Consider the following 23,593-nt stretch of genomic DNA (forward strand, 5'->3'; position numbering starts at 1 on the left):
CTACAGATGCATAGGCTTAATATCCACAGTTATCATAGAACATAAGTATATCACAGGCTTTCTTAGGGATTATATCATCGTGTAGTTTGATATACTTGTCAGCATTGTATGCAGCCACAGACATCATTTATACATAAAGGGTATCGGCCACATTCTCCATGTACAATTACATTCTGTTTCTACGACCAAAGTTGTACAAGCAGATGCTGAATACATTCATTCGTTTTACCTGTGGATAAGACAGTTATTCCTCGGTATCTGTATGAATTAACTGTAAAGACATTTTCACCTATTGTACATCAATGGTCCACCTCTTCTCAATACTACAATATCTGTTTTGTCTAAAGCCCATTTTACATGCACAGATTTACTTATGTGAGTAAATTTACTTGTGAAGTAAATTTGCTTACAGGAGTAAAAGTATATTTACTTTGCATTCACATTCACATGTAATTTAAGCTATAGGAGTAATTTTCATTAACAAATGGGAGCAATTCTGTTTTGCATACAATCGAGACAACACCTTTTTAAGACAGTTCTGGTCATAGAAGCTCATTTCCTTCGGAGAAATCAAAATGAGTAGGCTCCTTATTCTGAAAATTGATTATCAATATTGGATGTCTGATGGAATCATTATAGCATTAACAAAGGAGAAATCAGTCTGGACCAAAAAACGTTCACGTATCAGTACTGTCTGTTGGGATGACATTGTGAGAGGAAAGGTGTGGAAGAACAATGGATTGAAAATTTTTGCATGACAGAAGAAACATTCAATTTCCTGTGTGATGAACTTTGTCCGTATATTCCTATCACTGTGGCACCTGTGAGATCACTGTGGCCCCTCTGGATCATCACCACAGAGTTGCTTTTGCCATATATTGGCTAGCGTCCAGTGCCGAGTACCGTACTGTTGGCAATTAGTACTGTGTGGAAATGTGCGTGCGATGTGTACAGCTATATCGGACCACCTCCTACCAAGATATGTGACTTTCCCAAAAGATGATGAACTTGAAAATGTAATTAAGGATTTGAACAAGTTTGGGGCTTCCCAAATTGTGGAGGAGCAATAGATGGTACCCACATCGCAGTCGTTGCACCACCCGTTGCTCATGGTGATTACCTCAACCGAAAAGGTTGGTACTCCATTATTCTCCAGGCAACATGTGACTACAAATACATAATCACAGATATCAACGTTTGTTGGCCAGGTCGTGTGCACGATGCACATGTATTTTGGGAACTCAGAAATATTATTTGAAAGAGAAACCAACGATCTCTTTCCCTCTCGACCAAAGACACTCTGCTGCCAGGATAAAGTGATAACTATGCCCATCATTCCCATACCCGTTGAAGACCTGGCTAATGAAGCCTTACAGCAGCTCAGAGATTACAGGCATAGCAGGGCAAGGATGACCATTGAGAATACCTTTGGTTGTCTAAAGGGACGATGGCGACGCATCCTAAAGAACCTGGACATCGACGTCGAGTTTGTCAGCAAAGTGGTCAATACATGCGTGGTACTCCACAATTTTTGTGAAATGAGATATGAGAGATATGTAGACATGGTGATTGAGGCAGATGCTGACTACGATTATGATGGTGGTGATGTTGATGTTGTACCAACTGCAAACAACCTTAGAGAAATGATCTGGCAACGTTTATTGATAATGCGTAAGAAGTATGTGTCGGATTTGGAATCTATTTTCATATGACTCATCTCTGACAATGCTCTTTCATCATCAAAAGAAACATTGTAACATAATTATGGATGTCTGACAATGCACTCTTATCAACAAAACCAAACACTGAAATATAACTTAGAAAAGAAACATTGCAGCTAACATTGTAATGGGCACATTGTTCTCCGTAACCGTCAAAGCAAAACATCATTCTTTTGAAGAATAGACTGGTACTTTGCCAATAGAAATGTCCACATTTACAGCCTGTCATTACAGACTAAAGTCAGTATTCAGATGTCATAATAAGAATTGCCACTTTCATCATATGGCACAGAAGAATGGCTGCTGCTTGGTCGATATGTCTGATTGTAGTCCCTGCTGCCTGGTGACTTGAGTTGTGTGGTTTCATGAGAAGATTGCTGCCCATTGATTCTACCAACGATCATTTCCATCATGCGGAACTGGTGCTGGCGCTCTTGTCGCTTCTCCTCACACCTGTGTTCACGTTCCTCACGCCTCTGACGTTCTTCCGACTGTAGCTTCTCTTTTTCTGACTTTATGTTTTTAGTTCTATGTCCGCCTTTTTGCTTGCAATGTAGTTTCGAGTTTGTTGTAACTCTCTGTAAATGCAGGCATCTTCTCTAGTTTAGATTTTCTTATTTTCTTATCTACCAACCTTGTGTTCTTGATACAGATATTTTCCTTCCACCTGCTGACATATCACCATCCAGTTCCGTCTTTCCTGTTGTACCGGTATCTGTGTTGGCGGACATGGCTGTATCAGCAATTTCACTGTCATCTAGAGGGCAAAATGTGTTGTCGACCGCGAGGCTGGAGACATCAGCCATTTCATAATTATTATCTTCTTTGTCACTGTCACGGCATCCTCCTCCTGTGTGTTTCTTCTTCCTGGGAACTTCCACAGTCATTCCCAGATCCACGTTCTGTCAGTTGTCCTTCCTGCTCATACTCTCAGCTACATTCACTGGAGAAGTTGCTGGACGATCACCGAGGATTTGAGAAAGTTTCGTGGAAAATTTACACAACTTTCTACCTTTACCGCTTGTTGTTTACAGTCTCTGAATGACTTCTTTAATGTATGCATTCGAGTTTTGCACTGATGATTAGATTTCTCATAGCCACTACTGTTTATCTCATTTGAGACCACTGTGTAGACTGATCCCTTGTGTTTCTTGGGATTCTCCAGGAGCATTTCTACATTCCTTTCATGCCAAATTGACAGCGGGCTCTCATTTTCCCTCATCAGTCCACAATATGCCATGCTTAGCTGTCCTTTATCCAGCCATATTGTTACAAAACCTCCAGCCAAGCAGACATTCATTGAAACCAGACGGGTCATGTGACAAGCACACTTTCATTGAATCCAGACAGGTATGTGACTGTCTGCCATTGTCTAGCCATTTAAGTGACGTACTAAGATTTTTGTAGACGTGATGCAATAGGCTTGCTTGTGAGAGTAAACCTTGAGATCGTTTACATGACAATGGATACTTGTGGAGTAAAATACTCCAGGAGTAAATATACTTTTACTACACCTTTTGGGGAGAAGTAAATTACAGCAGTAAAACTATTCATGTGAGCAAAACCATTTACATAACAAATTTACTTACCCTAAGAATATTTACTTATGTAAGCAAATATACTTACGTAAGTATATGTGTGCATGTAAAAAGGGCTTATATGTACTGTTGACCCCCACGATTCTAAAGTATTGATTTGCTTCTGTAACGCAGACTCTACATCAGATACAAACATCACTGGCAAACATGAACAACCATAACGTAACGCATGTTATATTTGGGATTACACTTTCCCAGTAAAGAACTGATTCTAGTATTTTTCTTGGGTTCCATTCGGAATTTGAACCCACACCCACGCGAAATTGTGTATCTAAAATCTATCATGACCCATCTTAAAGACGGAGACCAATTAATAACCAATAAATCAGATAATGAATATATCTGAATGATTAGTGAGTGAGCGAGGTTAGTTTTACGCCGCACTCAGCAATATTCCAGCTACATGTATGTGGCGGCGGTCTGTAAATATTTGAGTCTGCACCAGACAATCCAGTGATCAACAACATGAGCATCGATCTGCGCAATTGGGAACCGATGACATGTGTGAACCAAGCCAGCAAGCCTGACCACCCGATCCCGTTAGTCGCCTCTTACCACAAGCATGGGTTACTGAAGGTTCATTCTAACCCGGACCTTCACGGGTCCTGAATGATGCGATACAAGGAAGTGGAGTGTGCTCATTTGGGAATGTTAAGCGTGGCAGACCGTCCTGGAATGTTTTGAACAACGCACCTCAGCCAGAATGGCTGTTAAGGCGTTTGCTCGTCACGCCGAAGACCCGGGTTAGATTCCCCACATGGGTACAATGTGTGAATCCCATTTCTGGTGACTCGGCCGTGATATCGCTTGAATATTGTTAAAAGTGGCGTAACTTCACTCACTCACTGTACTGCTACATGACATAATATTTAAACAGTTTATGAATAGATTATAACAGCAAACAAAATACTTTTGAAACGTTTTCGCAGAACCTTCAGGAAGTCACCGAATATCAGCAGCCAGGATGGTGTATGCACAACCTCCTTAATCGTATGACTCTTATCTGATTTGCTTTCCTCTGATGCCTCGCACAGAAATACTTCACGAGTCTGTACATTTTGTCCACACAGGGTGCATAGAGCGCCTATGTGTTTGCTAACAAATACCACTCGTGACGTCAGAATTGGTCTTCAGTAACCTATGTTTGTCGTAACTAACGGGATCGGGTGGTCAGGCTCGCCGACTTGGTTGACACATGCCACCCTATCCCAATTGCGTAGATCGATGCTGAGGCTATTGATCACTGGATTGTCAGGTGCGGACTCAATTATTGACTGAACACCGTCTTATAGCTGGAATATTGCGGTGTTCAATAACAAACAAACTAAATTTTAAAGCGATAAGACCCACATCGGGTATATTTTCACCTGTGTTCACGAGGGAGGGATATTGATCGCCTGAACAGACTCTCACTATCAGTTACTTGGGGTAAAACAACAGCAATACTCACAGTCTGTTGATTTTGGGATTTGAACGATAACGTATCCACCGTTATCTAAAGTTGGGTCGGTCGGTCATCTCTGTATCAGGAAAGAAGACTAAAACCTCTCTAACTTTGAGCTTGTTCGATTAAGAGGGGCTCTGGGAAATCTGCGTATGGAAAAGATCAAAAGGCCTGTCTTTAAAAACAAAATTAATCTGTTTTCTTTGGTATTCAGGAAATACGAAATATATAACTGTTGATTTGGAATCTCGAACACAGATTGCACTGCAAACTATGGCAGAGAACAACAGAGGAAAGCAGCAGAGGTAATAAAGATAGAATGAACCAGGTGTTACTATCACAAGGTTAGACACCATCATTAATAAAAACGTATTTTATTTTTCTTTAATGCATGATGGTGAGAAAGGTATGATACTTTATGGATAACGATTGTTTTTATTATACTATGATGCGACGTTTCGGTATAGATTCTTATATCGTTGTCAAGCAAGAGTGAAGTAATACAGCACAGAATCGACGTATAAATAATAAAATACATCTACGTCCCATTTTCTATGCAACGCGTTAAAAAAACGCACACCGTGTATTTTACTATGACCGCGCGCACTACAACCGGTGCGTCAATGCGATCCGATGTGATGAAAATAGGTGCTGCATCTATCATCACTGCATCGCATTTGAAACCCATGGAATTCCATTTGTGACGTCATTATTTTGTTACAATTAGGGGTATTTTCCATCATAAACGCTTCACAGACAATGTCAGCGGGATTCTTTTTCAGTGACATGGTGCAGCTACTATCCCCTCTTCATAACATGATCGAGTACAGCAATACAATTAAATAAATGTATGTATATTTTTCTTTTAGAAAAGCATACGTTACATATGTTTAACTTCTTCGCCTAATATACAGATGTAAATAATTGATGTTGATCAATCTGAAAGACAATTTATATAAAAGGGGTACTCACGAGTTTACAGTGGTATACTGTAGCAAAAACACAATAGGAAAACGCATGTAGTGAGAGCAGAAAAACGCAATGCAACGCATCGCATGACGCATCGCATAGAAAATCGGACGTATTGTGCGTGCAACAGGGATTAAGTGAGGTGAGGTGAGGTGAAATTGGGTTTAACGTCGTGCTTGAGAATATTTCGCTCATATGACGACGTGCATGCGTGTGTATGTGTATGTGCGGCTGCTTGTACTAGCCCAGACTTAAGCTGGTTTTATAGTGCTAGCCCACTGAGATACCAAGCCACAGTGAAGCATGAATACCCCACTCAGACACATTATACTGACTCCGAGCCGACCAGTCCTTGTTGTACCCATTAATGCCGAGCGCCAGGCAGGGACCAACAAGTACCATATTTTAACGTCTTTTGGTATGACGCGGTCGGGGATCGAACCCGCGACCTTCCGCACTCCGGGCGGACGCTCTAACCACTACACCACGGAGGCGGTCCGGGATTAAGTAAGACAACATAAGGGTACAAGCATCTAGACCGAAACGCATCATAATATAATAAAGACGTTATTTATCCAAAAAGTATCATACATTTCTTATCATTCATCAACTTCTAAAATGCTAATCAAACAGGTAAGTGACGGTGTATTGATAAATGAAATATAAGAAAAAGAATGTTAATACATAGCGCTTATCTTTATTTTTATCACTTGTCCTCTAACACCCGTGAAGTTCCGTGTCAGAATTGATCTTCAGTAACCCATACTTGTCGTAAGAGGCGACTTACGGGATCGGGTGGTCAGGCTCGCTGACTTGGTTGACACATGTCATCGGTTCCCAATTGTGTAGATCGATGGTCATGATGTTGATCACTGGATTGTCTGGTCCAGACTTGATTACTTACAGACCGCCGCCATATAGCTGGAATATTGCTGAGTGTCGCGTAAAACTAAACTCACTCACTTACTTGTCCTCTACCTGCAGCGATCCGTGAAGATCCGGGTTAAAATTGATCTTCAGTACTGCCTGACTGAGTTTAGTTTTACGCCGCATTTAGCAATATTCCAGCAATATCACTGCGAGGGAAACCAGAAATGGGCTTCACACATTGTACCCACGTGGGGATGATCTTTAGTAACCCATGCTTGTCGTAAAAGGCGACTAACGGGATCGGGTGGTCAGACTCGCTGACTTGGTTGACACATGTCATCGTATCCCAAATGCGTAGATCGATGCTCATGTTGTTGATCACTGGATTGTCTGGTGCAGACTCGATTATTTACAGCCCTCCGACATATAGCTGGTATGTTGGCGAGTGCGACGTAATACTATACTCACTCACTCTGCAGCCTTGATCCTAGCACAGACACGGCGAGGAAGCGATTTTATGAACAGTGGTAATGTTTTCGAGTTCGAGTGGGCGGAAATATAAAATAAAAATATTTTCTTGTCGGCGACCAATTAATTTACTGTCGGTCTGGCGATGAGAAACACAGAAAAAAATATTGCCATAATGATGACTTCCAAACGTTCGCCCCCTCCCCTCTACCACCGCACCCCCACCCCCCATACCCCTACACACAACCCATTCACACATTCACGTAAATATATAATTTGGCATTTAGGTAAGGCGAAATTACGACAGAAATTATAAAACATTTATTAAAGCACAAACTACAGTAAAAACAAGTGACGATGCGCCTTTAAAATGTCACGCCGTCCAGCTTGTGTTGTAAAGTGTGCTAGGATCTCGGCAGAGATCTATACACAATGGCCGACCAGGGCAACAGCGTCATACCTCGCGAAGAGTTCCACGACTTTGTCGTGCGCTGCATGACAACTGTTGGTGCGCGTCAAGACGACGCACGTGCACTGGCTGACCTGCTTGTTGCAGCAGACTACAGAGGCCACTACAGTCACGGACTGAACAGACTTGGTAAGTCTTTCATTCGATATGGTGGACCAGTGTACTGATGATGGGCGTTGATCAGCGGTTTTCGATTGTGACTTGAGAAGACGCATAAATCGTTTTAGATAACACATGATCAAACATCAGGCAGATGTATTTAGTTGAATTTATACTGTCAGTGAGATGACTTTTAAATAAATTCTAAGAGAAACAGTTTCGAATCATTACATGTTGTAAACAATCTTTCTTAGTTTTGTTTGAACAGCGCTTGAGATGAACTTTTGCCCTCCTCGTCCTGCGACAAGTATATGATGCCAGGACGGAAATTCTAAACGCAAACAGGCGTCCGAATAAAAATGATGGACAAAATACTTGGGAACAGTAAAAACAAAACCATCGGCCTGGACTATACTATACTCTTTGGTAGATTAAATGCTCTCGATCTTTAGAACAAGGACTAGTGATGTGTGGACGCGTGCGTGTATGCGTTCGTGAGACAGTTTATCCTTTTACCATCAGTAGTAGATCTGTGTGTGTTTCTATGTCTCAGTCTGTATGTTGGTACATTTGCTATCATTTCATACTTCCTTATCCACCCAAAGACACTAATCTATCTTCATGCTTTAGGCAGAGATGCCAACCCATACGATTTTATCGTATTCGTTACGAAACAACAACACAGTACGATAGCAGTAAAATGTAAGATTTTTTAATAAAATACATAAAATTAAACTATCAAACAGCATATGTACCATACACAATAAATTGCAAGCACATTTGATTCAGTATCAAGCTATATGTGGATACTTAATACTGATTTAGGCGAGTACAGTGTTAGTAACAAGCTATATGTGGATACTTAATACTAATTTGGGCGAGTACACTGTTAGTAACAAGCTATATGTGGATACTTAATACTGATTTAGGCGAGTACACTGTTAGTAACAAGCTATACGTGGATACTTAATACTGATTTAGGCGAGTACACTGTTAGTAACAAGCTATATGTGGATACTTAATACTGATTTAGGCGAGTACACTGTTAGTATCAAGCTATATGTGGATACTTAATACTGATTTAGGCGAGTACACTGTTAGTAACAAGCTATATGTGGATACTTAATACTGATTTAGGCGAGTACACTGTTAGTATCAAGCTATATGTGGATACTAAATACTGATTTAAGCGAGTACACTGTTAGTAACAAGCTATATGTGGATACTAAATATTGATTTAGGCGAGTACACTGTTAGTATCAAGCTATATGTGGATACTTAATACTGATGTAGGCGAGTACACTGTTAGTAACAAGCTATATGTGGATACTAAATACTGATTTAAGCGAGTACACTGTTAGTAACAAGCAATGAAAACAATGAAAACCTTTTGGAAAGGTTAATACTAATTTTGGCCAAAAAGGACTAATTTTTGCGTCAGTTTTGGCCAAAATACTAATTGGGCTAAATTAGGCATCTCTGTTTAGGTGTGACACTTTGTAGCTGCTTTACAAGACCGACAAATATAAATATACAGAAATCTTTAATCATATTAAATACTTTTTCGATGAAATAAAAACATGGCAGGCTTTATCATCTCTGAAATATTGCGTATAGAAATTCGTATTCGACAAAAGAAAATGATTTTATAATGTTTCAGTACATTCAGTTTCCTGATGATTTATTTATTTTTTGTTTATATTTGTATACATTTTGACAACCTAGATTTACTTTTTAGGCCACACTTCTACGAAAATATATAATACTGGTAGAGATGGCTGCAGGGCAAACGTGCAATCGAAAAGAAATATTATTATTAAAAAATATTTATTCAGATCTGTACAATCAGCTATGATGCATGTTTGATGCAAAATCACTAAAAGCTTAAATATATTCATAAATATATGTACATCAGTAACAATTACTTCGAGTCCATTTACATAATGATGTAGATTGTACTTTATGAATTGCTTGTTTAGGGGCGGTGGGGTAGCCTAGTGGTTAAAGCGTTGGCTCGTCACGCCGAAGACCCGGGTTCGAATCCCCACATGGGTACAATGTGTGAAGCCCATTTCTGGTGTCCCCCGCCGTGATGTTGCTGGAATATTGCTAAAAGCGGCGTAAAACCAAACTCAGTCAGTCAGTCAGTATTGCTTGTTTCATACGCTGCAGTTCATTGTCCTTCATTCAACATTCAACACACATTCAGCTAGGACACAGAGGAATGGCGGCTTCTGATCTGTGTAGTGATCTGGCAAAATCTACCCAATGTGTGTGACGTAAAAGTCAAAATCCAAACGCTTTTCAAAATATCTACGTTCATGTTTATCTATAAAATCCCAAATCACCAGCTGTGTACTTTTATTTGAGCGTCAGTTTAGATTCCTTCTTGACTCTGCAGACATGTACGTGCGTGATGTGCAGTCAACAATGACAGTCACAGACAAGACTCCGGAAATTGTCAAGGAGACAGCAGCAACAGCATTCGTCAATGGCAACAACGTCTTGGGTAACGTCTTTGTGAAATTATTTCATAATATGATTAAAAAATACCCGTGCAACTACTGGAGTTAACCTTTCTTGTCCAGTGGGCATAGCAACACACAGCGTTCCATTGTGGATGTTCGTTAAATTGTCTTGAACAGCACACATCGCCCAAGATATAAAAATGAATTTGTTATCTTATTCAACAAAACATGTTTCCATACTCATAAGAAATCTCTACTTAAAGATCCCTGCTCAACTGGAGGGACCCGTAATAAACACACGCTAAAGCTCGTCTGTTGATCACCTGAAGAAACATCTAACCCACTCAGCCAAAGCGACTTCCACGAAAATGGAAGTCTAACAATATATGTTAAGTTTGACCACTTTCTTATGGCAGAGTGTAATCATAGCTTTCGGTCGTGGGAGCCGTGCCAATTTATACCTTTCAGATGGGTACACAAAGTTTTTGATGTTGACTAGCAGTTGCCAGACATTTATTATTGTGGAAGCAGCCACGCTGACTGAGTGGGTTAGGCGGCTCACTTTGTGTGCTGGCAAATAGGTGCCTGACTTTATTAAGATTCGAACCCCGGATGGAACTCAACCTATTAAAAGTACAAGACTCTGTACTTTACAGAGAAAGTGTAATACCAACATATAGTACGAATCATAGCCAATTTTTACCTTAACATGGCTTTTGTTTCCCAGTGTGATTTACCATAGACAAACGAAGTTGAGTGACACTCACAAGATATAGTTGTTCGCAGAAGGTATTATACACGTGCATTTCTCGATGTTGAAACCAGGTATTTCAGTGAAATGATGTGTTGAGGAAAAATGAAAAATTCTTGTGGGTGTGCGAAGTACCCCATTTAGATTAAACAGTAACAATGTTTTACTTTACCCAACCTACAGGTCCAGTGGTGGGTCGGTTTTGTATAGACCTCGCCATCGAGAAGGCCAAGAAAGCTGGTATAGGATGGGTGGTGGCTAAAGGTAAGACATGTCAGTGATAGCAAATTACCAGAATGTCAATACTTTGCTATATTTAACTTATGTGCAAGTCAGCTCACGGTGACAATGTGTCAGATATGTTTGTTTTTTCTTTTAACAATATTTTTTTCAGTTGGAAACACATAAATTCCGGTTCAACGTGTACAACAGGGAACAATTGTTATGTACAGATACACTCATTCAGTGATTGAGCTTCTATTGTTTGGAGTTAGTGTGTACCTGTGTATTTTTATGCCGCTTTTAGTAATATTCCAGCAATATTACGGCGGGGACACTAGAAATGGGCTTCACAGATTGTAGCCATGGTAAATCGAACCCGCGGCGTGACAAGCCAACGCTTTAACCACTGGGCTACCCCACCTCCTCTCAATTGTTTTAGCGGAAGGTCGCGGGTTCGATCCCCGACCGCGTCATACCAAAAGACGTTAAAATATGGTACTTGTTGGTCCCTGCCTTGCGCTCGGCATTATTGGGTACAAAAAGGACTGGTCGGCTCGGAGTCAGTATAATGTGTCTGAGTAGGGTATTCATGCTTCACTGCGGCATGGTATCACAGTGAGCTAGCACTATAAAACCAGCTTCAGTCTGGGCTAGTACAAGCAGCCGCACATACACATACACACGCATACACGTCGTCATATGAGCGAAATATTCTCAAGCACGACTTTAAACCCAATTTAACCTCACCTCACCTCAATTGTTTTAAAGACCATGCACTATTACCCATTATATGTAATCATGTGACATCGCAGTGTTTTCTGATAAATTCTTGAAACAAACATAACTCTATTATCCTGTATTATATGATGCCCTAATGTAGACACTCTGTATACGTTTGGAGAGTACATATTAGTGTTTCCTAATGACTATTCGCGGGAAGAAACGGTTTCACTCTCTATAGCATACCGTTAGCTCTCGACCTACTTGTGGCTATATGTTCTGACAAGTTGTCATTCTACACGATAATATATGGAACAGCACGTTTCCACGTGTGTCCGTGCATTGGCAACACGTTACTAAGTATGCACGTCTGACTAACTCGTATGTATCTTGTCTCGGTATTTGTTCATCCCGCTTGTTGTTTGTGTCATAGATGACGTCATCAGTGATACAACTTAACATCCGGGTTAGAAGTGGTCTTCAACAACCCATAAGAGGCGACTAACGGGATCGGATGGTCAGGCTCTCTGACTTGTTTGATGCATGTCATCCCATCCCAAATGTGTAAATCGACATTCATGATATCATTCGCTAGATTGTCTGGTCCAGATTCGATTATTTACAGAACGCCATCATATAGCTGGAAACTTGTCGTGTAGGTTTTAAACAAAACTGTTGTGTAAACAATATACTAACAAACAATATACAATGTACATGTAATACGTTTCCAATACACGTAACATTTCTTGCTTTCTCTGCTCAGGTTCCAACCATTTTGGCATCGCCGGCTGGTACTCAATGCGGGCCACGGAACAAGGTTTAGTGGTAAACTACAGTTACTTTTAGAACAAAGCTTCCACGGGATGCTGTTGTCTGCTGTTGTTGGCAGGTTCATTTCGTCATCCATACCACTGGGTCTGTAATTGGCAGGACTTCGGCTTTCCCCAAGCTGACACGGCATGATATAACTGAAATACTGAGGCGTTAAACCTAATTATTCCCTCGTTTATTAATTCACTATTAGATGCGCCCAGACATCCCCCGATCGCGTGGTTGACTCCATGTCTTCGTGTCTCGATAACTTGAACCGTTCATACACAATGCCAATTAGAAAGTGGTCGAATGTAACATATGTTATAAGTGGAATTACACTTGCTTAGTAAAGAACAGATTATAATACATTTGTTGGGTTAAGTCCCATCTGGGATTCGAACCCACAACCTCAGAGTCGGGCACCTAATCGCCAGCCCACAAAATCAGCCGCCTAACCAATACTTTTGTGGAAGCCGCGCTGGTTGAATCGGTTAGACTGCTGACTTTGAGTGCTGGCGATTAGGTGCCTGACTCGGAGACTCAACCCATCAATAGTACTAGATCTGGACTTTATTCAGTGTAGTCCGAAAAAATATACCATGTGTTAAACTTGAACAATTTTCAACAGTTGTGTAGTTCTGTTATGTTCGAGAGAACCACCAGTCTCGACGCTGTATTTGTCAGTGACAATCAGTGACAATATCCTCCCCAGTCTCAGATCATTCTGAGTGTAATCAATCAAGATAGCACACATCAAAACCACTCTTTTCAAGTCGATACATGCATTATGTCACCTGATGACAGGAGATGAATATATGTAGATCTGTCTTTTACTCAATCAGTTCATGAAGACCTGAATGCATACCTGTTTCCATTAATTATTATCCCCCGTAACGCGTTTTGCTGGGGTATTATTTGGGACTGTCCGTCTGTGCAAATTCGTCTTTTCCGGAGCAGAACATAAAAACTGTTCAATATTTCTTCACCAAACTTTGCACATAGATCGGTCTGGTGGTGAACTGGTGCCTTTTGGCACTTTTGTATTTCTGTATAAAATTGGCTTTTTTGCGTTTCCATGGCAACAAGTTTGACTTTGACAATACTTGGAGGTAGTGCTCCTTTCCGGAACAGAACTTTAAAACTTGTCAATATTCTCCTTCCACTTTGTGGGTATTCAAGCACCTAATGACATAAATCAATGGTAGCACTCTATTTCCAGTATCAACATTACTGAGGTACATCAAACCGTGGAAGCACTCAGACAGTCTGTTGTTGATACAAGCTAGTATATAGTTTACATATATATATTTTCATTAGATCAATGTGAAGAACAATGTAACATTTGACAGAGTCATAACTAGTTGACATATTCATGAAGGGTATTTTACCATTGCAGAGGATATTGATGACTTTGCCTTCTTTCTTATAAATATTTATCGCATTCGACATTTGTAACTGCTCTAAACACTTAGCTGTGACGGTTATTAAGGTTAATATGTCATTGTTAGCTAATTTTATGAAATTGTGTTATAAATGAGCGTACTTCTGTGGAGTAGGGTGTAGAGTATGTCTGAACTTGATGTACGTCATCACAGCTGTATTTCAATATCCCTTCACCACTTTAATGGCCTGGGTTGAAGACAATCCCAGCTCTGTGGTGTACGGTTTCATTATGTATTGTCGCCTTGTCAGCTGTCCTCCAGTCCAGGTCGACGTGCCCTATGTTGTAAATCGATTTCAGTGGCTGTTTTTTCTCCATGTGTGGACTGGACTATTAATAGGCCACAGGGACAAATAGGGGAATATTACATACTGCGGCTTAAAGCAACATTCACTCACTGGAGTGTTGTTTGCTGGCTTTCTGTATGACAATACTGACGTAAAATTAAAAACCGACATTGGAAATCAAGATCATGTCGCTGGCGGACATTGAAAAGATACGATTTGTTTGAGATACGGTACATGCGAAAAAGTAAGGATACGATTTTTAAATAAACATCAGTAATGGTTAAGCGAACAACAAGGAGGTTAATGGATCTTATGCGATTATCGTTGTGAACGTCAGCATCATCAACTGCAAATAAATGGTGGGTATCATTATAACGTGGACTTACTGGACCACAGCCAGCTTTAGAAATGATAGATTGGTATGGTCAGTATAGTGTTCCGTCTGGTATCTCACGTTATCATCGAGAAAAGGGGGAATTTCTGTGAAACAATTATTTTGTTCAAATGTCACGGTCCTGATCTCCATCATTGACTTCAATCACACGTATAAAGATTAAACCTCACCCTGGCTGATTTTCGTATTGGCAGGGAATGGCCTTCACGAACACGTCGCCCTTGTTGGTACCGACTAGAGCCAAAGATGTGAGTATGGCATTTCGTTATAACGCGATACTTTGTATATGTGTAAGACGTGCATATTTTGATATTTTATCATTGTGCAACTATTGTAGGAAAATTGTTCTGATAGCGACCGGTAATGTGTGTATCTTAGCCAATGAGCACTGTCAGGGTGTCGTTAAACATACAATCAGACATATGCTCATGATAGAGCCGTAATTGTACAAACGACTCTTATGGATTTCATATTGATGTGGAAAGAGTTTCGTCGATTTTATAATTGTGTCTATTTTACGTCGGTGATAGAGGCATTTATGTCTTGGCGGGGGCTTCTCGAGTGGACATCATACATGATGTATTCTGCGGAATAATATTAATCTAATGGGGCGTCGAACCCGGAACTTCTACAACAGGGTTTTCCTAGACTTCTTCAGCTAAATATATCAGACCATATGCCAGCCGGATTTAAGAGGCAAGCCAGATGTTAAAAAACTAGGACTTGTACTGTGTCACAGCGGACTCTCGGCACCAACCCCATCAGCGTCGCCGCCCCCGCCAACAACGGCGACAGTTACGTGTTGGACATGGCTACGACATCAGTTGCTCTCGGCAAGGTATTGACATGCTATTTTTGTTAATTTCTTGTAAAATCTAAATCGTGTTACTTGAGATATCTTAGAAATACTGTTATGTTGTAAAGATGAGATGAGATGTGTCTGTGTGTATGCGTAGGTGCGTACGCGTGCATGTACTGTTCCGGACTAATGCTGGCTTCATGGCGCAAGCCGACTCCGATGCAATGCCGCAGTTAAGCATTGATATCACGCTCGCACACAGTATACTGACGCCAAGCCTGCTAGTCCTTGCTCTATTCAGGTGTGACGAGGGCCAGGCATGGTAACACCAAGCATCTGTGGATGTCTTATGGCAGGTCTCGGAAGGGGGCGTGGGGGGTGGGTATTGGACCACCAACCGTAGTTTGAGTAGCTATGTACACATTTACTGCCAGGTTGATGTACATGATAACAGTTTGGTTAGCGGACTTAGATTTGGAATACATACATGTGCTATCACTTATGTCTTTAATTATGTATTCGTAGGTTGAGCTGAACGACAGAAAGGGTATCGATGTGCCGGTCGGCTGGGGAAGTGACGGAGACGGAAAGGTATGAAACCTACACCAGTTCCTAGCAGTCTGTGGGAACTGGAAATAACGAAGCTCTGTATATTCCTAGAGATACGCCACGGCGTCAGCTCGGTGTGGGGGAAAGGTGAAGGGGGCGGTGTGGTAGCCAAGTGGTTAAAGCGTTCGCTCGTAACACCGAAGACCCGGGTTCGATTCCACACATGTGTACAATGTGTGAAGTCCAGTTCTGGCGTCCTCCTCCCTGATATTGCTAGAATATGACTAAGGTGACCTAAAACAAGTGAATGAATGACGTCAGTACGTAAATAGCATAGACAGGCGGATGAGTGAGTATGTTTTACGCTGCTTTTAGCAATATTCCAGCAATATAACACGACACTGGCACACTGAATGGTCAGGTGATCATTTTGATTCAACATTCTCAATTAATTTGTTAGTAGAATAGAATGAAGCCCCATGATGAGGTTGACGGTATGCTCGCTAATCACATATTGTCTGTAAGTCGAGTACTCATCATGACACACACATACATATTGGATTCTGATGCCACACTGTGTATTCTGATGCCACATGGTTCTGTATAGTTAAAATCTGGGTACTCGTTGAGTTTGTAAAGGAAGTATGTTTTAGACTTATATTAAATTTGTCTTTTTCAGCCGTGCACGAACCCCGCTGAGATTGTAGATAATGGCGGCCTCATGCCGTTGGGTGGACCCGAGGAGTGCAGTGAGTATGCGTCAGATAATCTCGTGGTATCTCGCGGATGTTACCGCATCTTGCAGGTAATCTCGCGGTATCTTGTAAATGTTGCCTGCGACTTGAGGGTAATTTCGCGGTATCTCACGGGTGTTGCTTGCGACTTGAGGGAGGTGTATAATGTGTTCCTTGTCTACAGGTGGTTACAAGGGCTACGGGCTGTCCATGATGGTGGAGTTGTTCTGTGGTATTCTCGGAGGCTCCGCCTTTGGACCAAACATCAGAACGTGGAAAACAACGGACAGAGAAGCGAACCTTGTAAGTCCCTACGCACATCTGTCACAAAACACACAATATGTCTGCAGTATATCTGTCGTGGCATGCCTTTCATGTTTGAATACGCAAGGAAGTCGTTATTAATGATAAATGTACATAGGACTGAAGGAATGCTAAAAAAACATGATTTGCAAATTTCCCCGGAACAGGTTCTTGTATGTATTGATTCTACTGAACCTGTTAATAGATTCCTGAATGAAGTCCAGCGAAAGTCATGATATTCAGATTTGTTTGTTGTATCGGAAATTCGCTGGTTTGTGCGTCAGAATCCATGTAAGAGGTTGAAGTGAGTGAGTGAGTATGGTTTTACGCCGCCTTTAGCAATATTCCAGCAATATCACGGCGGGGGACACCGGAAATGGGCTTCACACATTGTACCCATGTGGGGAATCGAACCCGGGTCATGGGCGTGACGAGCGAACGCTTTAATCACTAGGCTACCCCACCGCCCAAGAGGTTCAAGATTACAGTAGTCCAACATTAGTTCGTAACCTGACGACTGACTGACTGACTGACTGAGTTTGGTTTTACGCCGCTTTTAGCAATATTCCAGCAACATCACGGCGGGGGACACCAGAAATGGGCTTCACACATTGTGCCCATGTGGGGATTCGAACCCGGGTCTTTGGCGTGACGAGCCAACGCTTTAACCACTAGACTACCCCACCGCCCCGTAACCTGACGAAGTACCCAAGGTCCATGTGAGGAGTGTTGTCGTGCAGCATGTATTCTCGTTGATTCTCGCAGGAAACGAGATCCTGTGTGCACTGACTTGACTTCCCGTGATATTTGACAGAAAACTGGGTTACAGAATCTGCTCAGTTAATGTCTACATGGAGTTTTTAAACCCTTCTATATCCGTATTTCGTTATGCCCAGTCTGGATGTGTCGGCCCTGGATGTATTCACCATCAAACTGGGACGGTTTATGCCCGGACTGTCGACAACAAGAAATAATCCGTCCAAATTACTTGTCGACAGTCCGGGAAAGGGAGGTGATGTTCTACATGAGTGACTTCACTCCCAGTGTTCTTGAAATTAACAATCCAATTAAAACAGAGTCTGTTATATATAGCAGACAATATATTTATTCAGTCAATATAACAACATGCATATGTATCATGCATGTGTCATATGTCACACAATATAACATATTTGTAATATATTTCATAAAGCTCACACAATATATGTGTGTGTGTGTGTGTTTTATATAAATAAGTAATTTCTGCAGGTGTATAAGTAATAAATATATAAAACATGAGTCCAGTTATTTCTTCTTGCCAAAACTCCTTTATATGTGCACTAAAGTAATCTGAATGTTCAGCCAAGCTGCAGCAACTCTGACACATGGTCTGTGTAATTCAAATCAGTAAGTCTGTCGGCAAGAAGGTCGGCCTTCAAGGATCGAATCCTAGCGTCGATGATTCGGTTGCGACGTCTACGGACGGGATCTCTCTGCTGTCCTTGGATCTGCTGAATTTTTACTTCAGTAGATGACTGTTCTTTTTGTAGCATTCGCACAACCTCAAATACATTCGGATGTGTCTTCATGGCATACTTGTTGATTTTGTTGTGCCAACCTTCCAAATTATTGTTAGTTCTGTGTCCATCATTTTCAAAATGATTCCAAGTTGGTAATGGTAATCCTTCCACTCGCATAACGCAAAATAATAGTCTGTTTTTGCAACCTTAATTCTCTTGCAAATTGTTAAAAAGACATTATCTTTAATCAACTTAATTCATTTACTCATGATACGAGCATAGCTGTAGCCACCATAGCCACTTGCAAACCACTAAGCAAACATTCTCTTTCATTAATTAACACCGTCACGGTATGTTGACCACGCGATGTCGACACTCCGGGTTTTTTGTTTTGTCGACGGTTAGGAACATCCTATTTTTCATTTGTCGACAGATCGGGCTGACACCACTGGGACATAGCCAGATGTAATGGCATTTTCCTATGTACGAACGTCGAACGTCGGTAGCCCGAAACTAATGTGTAATCAATGGGGAACAGGTGTCACGTGTTGACACATTGTAGCAGTCAGTCTTGTTATCCACTCGTGTCGGCTGCACTAACGTCATTCGTCCGCGTTAAGTGATTATGATTTAACAAGCATCCGCATTAACGAGTGTCCGTATAAAGAAATATCCTGTTTAACGAGTGTCCGTATAAAGAACTATCCTGTTTAACGTATGTCCGTATAAAGAAGTATCCTTTTTAACGAGTGTCTGTATAAAGAAGTATCCAGTTTAACGAGTGTATCCTGTTTAACGAATGTCCGTATAAAGACGTATCCTGTTTAACGAGAGTCCGTATAAGAGCTATCCTGTTAAACGGATGGCCGTATAAAGTAGTATCCTGTTTACCGAGTGTCCATATAAAAAAGTATTCTGTTCAACTGATGTCCGTATAAAGAACTTTCCTGTTTAACGAATGTCCGTATAAAGAGGTATCCTGTTTAAGGAGTGTCCGTGTAAAGAAGTATCTTGTTTAACGAATGTCCGTATAAAGAAGTATCCCGTTCAACGAGGGTCCGTATTAGAAATGTCAACCAAGTCTTCGAGCCTGACAACCCGAGCTGTTAGTTGCCTCCTACGACAAGCATGGGTTACTTACCACCGCGTTCGGTTTTAAATGACATTTAGCAGCGTTCAGTTAAGAATTGAATGTCACTTTGTGTGTTTGCACTGAAAAATGAACGATGTCAAAGCATTGTTCAAACTCGTGTGAACGAGCGAGTTTAACGCTTTGACACCGTTCATTTTTCAGTGCAAACACACAAAGTCACATTCAATTCTTATAATTTCGTTTACACATACGTTTTTTACCCACTTCTGCACCCGGGTGTTTCCTAATGTTCGATCAGTAGATGGACTATTTACATGTGTCGTGCCAGTCGGCCTCGAAGAACCACTCCCTCCATAACGGGTACAGGTTTCTCAGTTTGTTGGTTTACGGTTAAATGACCTACAAACAGGCTACTGCAAACAAACGATATACTATGTTGACACAAGTTGATCTGTCACGTTTGCCCGACTATGGTATCCTTCACGGCTTACTACGTACTATATAACGATAACGTATTTTACAGGGCCAGTGCTTTGTCGCCCTTGACCCCAGCGTCTTCGCCCCAGGCTTTGAGGGACGGATGAGTCAGCTCATGGACCACTGCCGAGGACTTGAACCTGTAAGTGTCTCTTGAGAAGAATCGGTGAATTGTGTCCTCTGGCATCACAATACATCTCTGCTACGGTCATTAAAGGTCCCCCTGGACCAACCCTTGTCTCACTGAGGGAATCCCAAACATGACATGTCACTAAAAAAAGTTTGTTTTACTGTGGCTTAACCGGGAGAGAATAAGTCTCTAGTGACCAAGGCTTGTGTCTTTCAGAACAGACTACATAACCGATGAGCTTGCTTTATGGCAAGAGACGAGTACACTCAGTTTTGCATGGTTACAGTATTTGAATCTGGGTATACACTTACAATCGATTGTGCCAGCACGTTATAGTGGTAGCCTGTATTGTGCCTGCACTTTATAACGGTACACTGCATTGTGCCAACATATAACGGTACATTGTATTGTGCCTGCACTTTATAACGGTAAACTGCATTGTGCCAACGCATAACGGTACACTGCATTGTGCCAACACATAACGGTACATTGTATTGTGCCAACACATAACGGTACACTGCATTGTGCCAACACATAACGGTACACTGCATTGTGCCAACACATAACGGTACATTGTATTGTGCCTGCACTTTATAACGGTACACTGCATTGTGCCAACACATAACGGCACATTGTATTGTATCAGCACGTTATAACGGTACTCTGTGCTGTGCCAGGCTGCAGGAGAGAGCGAGGTGCTAGTGCCCGGAGACCCAGAGAGGAAACACATGGCGAAGTGCGACACCCTGGGAGGAATACCATACCATCCTAACCAGATCAAATTTGCTGTAAGTTATATTTCAATATGTTTCACGTTTGCATGTGTCTGTAATATTTATAAATAATACGATATAATACATGACTGCATCATTTTCCTTTCACGGTAGACTGAGCTAATTGTTGTTGTTCTATGCATAGTATATACACGTTATACTCTCGTATTACTGTATCTGCCTGAGATCAGTCCTGCCCATTCTCTCATTCAGAGAGTGGTTTAAGCGTCACTCACTATATGGAGTTGCGGCCCTTAGTAACTCCTGGATCTGATGATCATTGATTTGAATTACACTCAGATCTGTTAACGATCTTGTGCATTCAGATGCCAATATATGCATACGAATGTGTACGTTTTGGATGAGAAAGTTACGTGAAAACAATTCAACATGAAGAAGATCATGTGACTGTTATGTGACCTGTGCTTTTATATTTTGATTTTTCAGAACGACCTCGCGGGAAGCTTGAACATCGCACCAATGAAACCACTTTGATAATGGGGTTGTGCTCTGCTACAAAGTGGAACACTTCCTGTTACCGCACCCCGACCACCTGCCTGCTCCTCCACAACCTGTCTATGCCCCTACCCTTAATCAGGTCCTCTAACAGCCCTGGTGCCACCACGGGTGTTCTTGTGCTATTTAACCAAGATACATATTTCACAATAACAGACTTTCCGCCAAAGATTACCATGCCAAGATGACGTGAATTCGTTATTGTAGGTGTGCCCTCTATCAATGAATATTCAGGTAGCTTTTGAATGCTTGAAACTCAATGTTTCAGGCATTTTCTGACAAAAGATTTGTTCCATTATGCTACAAAGGAATAGTCTAGAAGCTGATCTATCCTTTCTGATGCGTTGATTGCTGGTATACAAGGATATACTCAATATATCTGTTTCTGGATCTTTATATTCCCTTACTAAGGTTGAGTGTGTGTGTGAGTGAGTGAGTGACTGAGTATTGTTTGATGCCGATTTGAACAGCGTTCCAGATATGTCACAACGTATTAACTAAAAGTATTTGGTGAACCTCAAATGAAGCATGCCCTTGTCGATTACCACTCATGGTTCATTTGTAAGTTAACCCCACAATCAACCGATTCTGGCACCACTAAGGGACGCAACTCTCCACATCGAACTGTAACGCCACGGACAAATGGGCTGCTCGTACCTTTAGTACCAAGGATCGGAATATAATGGCTTTAAAAATCCAATAAAGGGATTATGTTTGTGTGGAAATCATAGTTAATGTTGTGTTTTACCCAGAATTACATTGTTGCGAGGAAAGGGTGTTCGGCTGAAACATTCATCGCCATGGTGATGGCTGTTGCAGCAGCTGTGTGTGAATATGTGTGATGGAATCAATAAATCATTGAAGTGTTGTTTCCATGTGACATATCGTGTTACAGAACAATAGTAGGTGACTCATTCCGCGGTAACGTGAACATAATCGGTGATTGTCACCGCTCTGAGAGAGGATGGTGGTACTGCATGTATCCTTGAGACACATGAGTCCACAGTAGGGACGTATGACAAGGGATCGCTGCGGTTGTTGCAAAGTCACGTCATGTTAATTCTCATAAATCAAGGATATGTATGTATGTATGTATGTATTTGTGTGTGTGCGTGCGTGCGTGCGTGCGTATGTATGTACAAAGTATACAGTTACATAAAATGTTATGTTCACAAGTATAGAGTTAGATATATTTAATTAGATTGAAAAAACACAGAGTCAATTTCACTCCTACATGTTTCATAAGTGTCATCATTATACTTCTGGGGCGGTGGGGTAGCCTAGTGGTGAAGGCGTTCGCTCGTCACGCCGAAAACCTGCGTTCGATTCCCCACATGGGTACAATGTGTGAAGCCCATTTCTGGTGTCCCCGCCGTGATATTGCTGGAATATTGCTGAAAGCGGCGTAAAACCAAACTCACTCACTCATTTTACTTCTAGAGATTATAGAAAACATGTAGGAGTAAAACTGGCTCTGTGCTTTTTCAATCTATACTACGTAGGCCGCAATAATACTACGAATGATAAAACTAATAACATTAGATATAAACAGGAATGAGCAGATACGGGTTTACAAATATATCCTAGTAACATTATTTAAACTATTTTATTGAGGTGTTTATATTCTTTAATACGCTTATACTGATAGGCTGTATTTTATAGACGTAAGTGATTATTTTACAACTGAAGGATATTCTCAAAATTATTTTGGAAGATGTCGATTTCTGATTTCGTTTAAGGTAGGGCGATTTAACACGAAATGTAGCTCGGCGCCCATTCCCGTTATTGCTGTGTAAGGGTTCTCATCCAGGGATACCCCATGAACACATAAACACGACACACAACTCATCCGGATTGTGAGTGAGTGAGTTTAGTTTTTAACAATATTCCAGCAATATCACGGCAGGGTGACACCTGAAATGGGCTTCATATATTGTACACATGTGGGGAATCGAACCCGGGTCTTCGGCTTGACGAGCAAACGCT

General features: G+C 41.3%; 1 protein-coding gene across 1 annotated transcript; it reads left to right on the top strand.

The window, feature by feature from the left end:
• Positions 1-7,475: 7,475 nt before the first annotated feature.
• On the top strand, positions 7,476-22,332 carry LOC124254344 (uncharacterized oxidoreductase YjmC-like). The gene is made up of 12 exons (XM_046688262.1): positions 7,476-7,668; positions 10,040-10,147; positions 11,041-11,121; positions 12,563-12,624; positions 14,929-14,982; positions 15,474-15,572; positions 16,059-16,124; positions 16,762-16,831; positions 17,001-17,119; positions 20,235-20,330; positions 20,996-21,106; positions 21,539-22,332. The coding sequence occupies exons 1-12, from the start codon at positions 7,503-7,505 to the stop codon at positions 21,584-21,586; spliced, it is 1,080 nt and encodes a 359-aa protein (XP_046544218.1). The 5' UTR covers positions 7,476-7,502; the 3' UTR covers positions 21,587-22,332.
• The last annotated feature ends 1,261 nt before the right edge of the window (positions 22,333-23,593 follow it).

Source organism: Haliotis rubra, unplaced genomic scaffold, assembly GCF_003918875.1.
Source record: "Haliotis rubra isolate DU_JTF1 unplaced genomic scaffold, ASM391887v1 Scf570, whole genome shotgun sequence".
Taxonomy (NCBI): domain Eukaryota; kingdom Metazoa; phylum Mollusca; class Gastropoda; order Lepetellida; family Haliotidae; genus Haliotis; species Haliotis rubra.

Excerpts from the sequence above, each read along its gene's own strand:
- LOC124254344 (XM_046688262.1), top strand. The coding sequence starts at position 7,503 with ATGGCCGACCAGGGCAACAGCGTCATACCTCGCGAAGAGTTCCACGAC. Across the intron at positions 15,573-16,058 it reads CATCAGTTGCTCTCGGCAAG|GTTGAGCTGAACGACAGAAA; the intron begins GTATTGACATGC and ends ATGTATTCGTAG. Across the intron at positions 16,125-16,761 it reads GAAGTGACGGAGACGGAAAG|CCGTGCACGAACCCCGCTGA; the intron begins GTATGAAACCTA and ends TGTCTTTTTCAG.